The sequence below is a fragment of the Pyrus communis genome, chromosome 12, assembly GCF_963583255.1.
Source record: "Pyrus communis chromosome 12, drPyrComm1.1, whole genome shotgun sequence".
NCBI classification, from domain to species: domain Eukaryota; kingdom Viridiplantae; phylum Streptophyta; class Magnoliopsida; order Rosales; family Rosaceae; genus Pyrus; species Pyrus communis.
This window is the reverse complement of record NC_084814.1, coordinates 20,453,970-20,458,305: the sequence shown is the minus strand read 5'-3', so window position 1 is coordinate 20,458,305 and position 4,336 is coordinate 20,453,970. Positions and strand designations below refer to the sequence as shown.

The 4,336-nt window shown below is 38.9% G+C and overlaps 1 protein-coding gene across 2 annotated transcripts; it reads left to right on the top strand.

Annotated features, from left to right (window-relative positions):
• The first annotated feature begins 618 nt into the window (after positions 1 to 618).
• Positions 619 to 3,762, top strand: LOC137710930 (SWI/SNF complex component SNF12 homolog). Of its 2 annotated transcripts, none has more exons than XM_068450096.1 (3): positions 619 to 717; positions 985 to 2,782; positions 3,369 to 3,762. In XM_068450096.1, the coding sequence occupies exons 2-3, from the start codon at positions 1,224 to 1,226 to the stop codon at positions 3,436 to 3,438; spliced, it is 1,629 nt and encodes a 542-aa protein (XP_068306197.1). In that variant the 5' UTR covers positions 619 to 717; positions 985 to 1,223; the 3' UTR covers positions 3,439 to 3,762. The 2 variants fall into 2 exon arrangements, with proteins under 2 accessions (XP_068306197.1, XP_068306198.1); XM_068450097.1 differs by having other exon boundaries at positions 646 to 752.
• Positions 3,763 to 4,336: the final 574 nt, after the last annotated feature.

The window sequence follows — 4,336 nt, the reverse complement described above, 5'->3', positions numbered from 1 at the left end:
TTACTCTCAATTTGACAAATTCGAGAACAATAGACAAATGTACATGTTTTAAAATATTAAGTACATGCATTCTTACTTGAAATTAAAGTTCGGACCTGGGAAAAAGAAAAAGGAATAAGCAAGGGATCAACTAGAAACGAAAATACTAAAAATATTAGATTACGCATTATAATGTGGAACTGCTTAAAATAAGAAATTAGTAAAATATGCCAAAAAGAAAATAAAGGAGTGGGGCGGACATGGACACGTGTATGAAGACTACGGTAGGGAAGTTCACATAAGGGTCTATGAGCTCATGCATCGTACAATTTGTACTCAATCATTGACATGAGCGACATCGATTCATTCAATTAAAAGTGGCATATTTTTTATTCACAATCCAATTATTTTGAAAATTAATAAAATCTCTATATAAAAAATTTAAATTATTAATTATTTCAGACCAAATAGTGATGTGTATCCTAGAAAAACATTATAAGTAGAAAGTATTTTGGGAAATCTCGTAAATAAGGTAAGTGCATGTGCCCTTTCCAAAATTCTTCTTAGAAATTTAAGCACGTGCTAATCTAACTAAAAAGGGCAATTGTGTAACTTCGACAGCTGAACTAAACCGCAAATAACAGAGAGAGAGAGAGGGAAAGAGAACCGGTTCAGCTCCATTGCCGATCTGGAAGCAGAGAGAGCGAGGGAAGGAGAAGCCCCAGAAGCTACTAACAAGTAATTACATGTCCTATGGTCAATTATTTGATGATGTAATTATCGTCGTATGATTTAATATTCCTAATTATTGTTTAAATTTTCCGTAATTAGCTTCTTAATTCTGATAGATAATAATTAGCTTTGTATTAACACAGCCTGCGTAAGTTTTGAACTCACTGGCTGCTTCTGTAATGCTCAAATTTGGGTTGAATATTGCTGCTTTTGATATATGAATTATGGGTTTTGCTTCTGAAATTACTCAAATTAGGGTTTTATGTTCTACAGAAAGTTCTTGCTTGGAAGCTTGAATCTTTACAGTTTCAGCGCAACTTTAAGCCTTTATGGGTGAAAGATCGTGTCTTTTTGTTTGGTAGAAGGAGAAAGCTCGGTAGAGCCGAAACCCGGGATTAATTTCGTTCTTGGGGTTTGGAAGTTGAGGATTTCGGAGGTTGATTAGGGTTTTGGGGTTTTTGATGGAATAGTTTTTGTGTGTTGAAGGTTGTGATTTTTTGATAACCGCAACGATGAATAATAATAATGATCAGTCCAAGAATGTGGGCGTGCCACCTCACTTTGGCAATTCTGGGCCGGTGCCGCAACCTATGGCCATGAATCACCAGCCTAATCTTCTCACTCAATCGCAGCCTCCGACACAAGGGGGAGCTCATTTTCCGGGACACTTTCAGTTGTCTGAGCCGCAAGCGCAGGCACTTGCACAGGCGCAGTATGTGAATGCTCACGCACAAGCCCAAACTCAAGCTGCCCATGCCCAATTTGTTCAGTTGCAAGCTCAAGCTCAGTCACGTTCCCAGTTGCATAATGTGAATACTAGTAATGCTGGTGCTTCATCACCCTCTTTGGCAACGCCTAGCACAGGAACTGCTAAGCGGGCAAACCAGAGGCCGCCTTCTCGGCCTCCAGGTTCATCTAGTGCCAACATGGGTTCACCATTTAAAACCATGGAGCTCACCCCAGCTGCTAGTAGAAAGAAGCGAAAGCTACCTGATAAACAAATACCGGACAAAGTGGCTGCACTTCTGCCAGAATCCGGTCTTTATACTCAGTTGCTTGAATTTGAAGCTCGTGTTGATGCTGCTTTGGCAAGGAAGAAGATGGACATCCAGGAGTCCCTTAAATGTCCTCCCCGTGTTCAAAAAACACTTAGAGTATATGTATTCAACACCTTTGCGAATCAGACACAAACAATTCCTGAGAAGACAAATGCGGAACCCCCTTCATGGTCACTTAAGATAATTGGGAGGTTACTGGAAGACGGGAGGGATCCTGTGATGGCTGGATTGACACCGAAATCAAGGGCAAAATTTTCATCCCTGTTCAAGAAAGTTACCATATACTTGGACCAAACCCTCTATCCAGATAACCAAGTGATTTTATGGGAAAGTTCCCGTTCACCCGCTCTTCATGACGGCTTTGAGGTGAAAAGAAAAGGGGATAAGGAGTTTACTGTAATACTAAGACTAGAGATGAATTATGTACCTGAGAAATTCAAACTTTCACCGGCCCTCCATGAAGTTCTGGGAATTGAGGTAGAGACCCGACCCAGAATTATAGGTGCTATTTGGCACTATGTCAAGGCCAGGAAGTTGCAGAACCCGAATGACCCTACGTTCTTTGTGTGTGATCCACCACTTCAGAAGATTTTTGGGGAAGAGAAGATGAAGTTTTCAATGGTTTCACAAAAGATATCACAGCATTTAACGCCACCACAGCCTATACATATAGAGCATAAGATAAAACTTTCTGGAAATTGTCCAGCTGGAACTACTTGCTATGATATACTGGTTGATGTACCCATGATATTAGAGAAGGAGATGTCTGCATTCTTGGGAAGCACCGAGAGGAGCAAAGAGATTGATGCTTGTGATGAATTGATATGTGCATCCATAAAAAAAATCCATGAACATCGACGGCGGCGGGCTTTCTTTCTTGGGTTCAGTCAATCTCCTGCAGAGTTCATTAATACCTTGATTGCTTCCCAGAGCAAGGATCTAAGGCTTGTTGCTGGAGATGCTAGCCGTAATGCGGAAAAGGAGCGCCGTTCTGATTTCTATAATCAACCCTGGTAAGCTTCTTCTCGGCATTTAATTCCTTCCCTTCCATTTTTTCACGTATGGTATGATCATATTGCTCAAGATAATTTCATGTCATTGTTAATAGCTGGCCAACGAAATACAGTTTGATTAGATTAAGGATAAAACAGAAAACCATACAGAACCCCGAGGTTCACGTCGCTTTTGTGTTGGTGATAAGATCCTTGCTCAGTGACTGTAGAATACTAGTAATTTCTAGTTTGCAGTAGAAGTTTATCCATATTATTTGATGAACTTCCACAGTTTCTTGGTCCAATTAAAGACATTGGTTTTCTGTTGGTTCTCTGCCACTTTTCCTTACGGTATAAAACGTACCAATTTTTAAGGCCTTATGATGTTAACTTCCGTACATTTCGCAAATCAAATATAGTAGAACTTCATCGTTTCTCACGAAAATGCGTGAATTCCACGGAATCTCAAATATTGCAGTATCTACGGCACTTTCATGTTGTATGAATATAGACAATACTAGTTGCTCAGGGGATTATGTATAAACTTGGGACTCTGCCATGTTGTTCTCCCAATTAATTTCCAATTTGGTGTTCCTTTTTTTTTCAGGGTTGAGGATGCTGTTATTCGTTACCTGAACCGAAAGTCAGCCGGAAGTGATGCTCCTGGAAGCACTTGAAATAAAGAATTGCCCAAGTCTCGATAAGTGGCAGTCGTGTATTACAAAGATATCTAGATCCTGTTGTTTTGATATCGTCTTTATTTCGTTTCTTCAATCCAATTCTTTCCTTTTCGGTTAAGAGAGTATTCGACATTGTAGACAGGAAGCCTATGTTGAGTAGCTCCTTGGTCGATTTATTTATTATTTTTTTTTTTTTTGTAGTTTTATTGAATTTGTGCTTGATAAAAACTGACCGCACGATGTACAATGAACGGAAACTATTTACGGATTTTCAAGATCCTCACCAAAAGGATCCGGAGAGGATCCTGTTGGATACCTTTGAGAAGAAAAATATATTACTTTCATTTTATTAGAAACAAGTTGAAACTTTTTTATTTAACATTCAAGTGCTGACATGGAGAATGGGTGTGTGGGGATTGGCTGGGAAGCATTTGGCATGTGTCTTTTAAGAAACGCTTTTATGATCTAGACGAAAGTTTACGTTTTTTTTAGCCAAATCCACCCATAAGCATTTTTATGTTGTTAGATCCTTCCATAAAGCCCAAATATGATTATACTTTTTGAGGGGTTTTAAACAAGTACTACCTAAACTTGCAAGTATGTGTGTTAATATTGTAAGTTTAAATATAGCGGAAACAAAAGAACTCAGCATATCCAATTAACCACTAACCTTGTAAAGTCGTAGTAGCAGAAAATAAAGGTTCTTCTCCTCTCAACACTATTTGTATGCATTGTCAATCAATGGGGCTTAATGTTTCTGTTTGCGCGTATTGTGCGAGAGTAGAGACCCTTTATTTATATTGTAAACAGTGGTCTTTGATAAGGATACTTCCCATCATGTAATCCTTATCAAAGTCATCAATTTGATAACCCTTATCACTAATATCCAAAGCAT

What these genes read in the sequence shown, in the direction of transcription:
- LOC137710930 (XM_068450096.1), top strand. Translation starts at nt 1,224, where the DNA reads ATGAATAATAATAATGATCAGTCCAAGAATGTGGGCGTGCCACCTCAC. An exon ending in GATTTCTATAATCAACCCTG is followed by an intron (nt 2,783 to 3,368) that starts GTAAGCTTCTTC and finishes TTTTTTTTTCAG; the next exon opens with GGTTGAGGATGCTGTTATTC.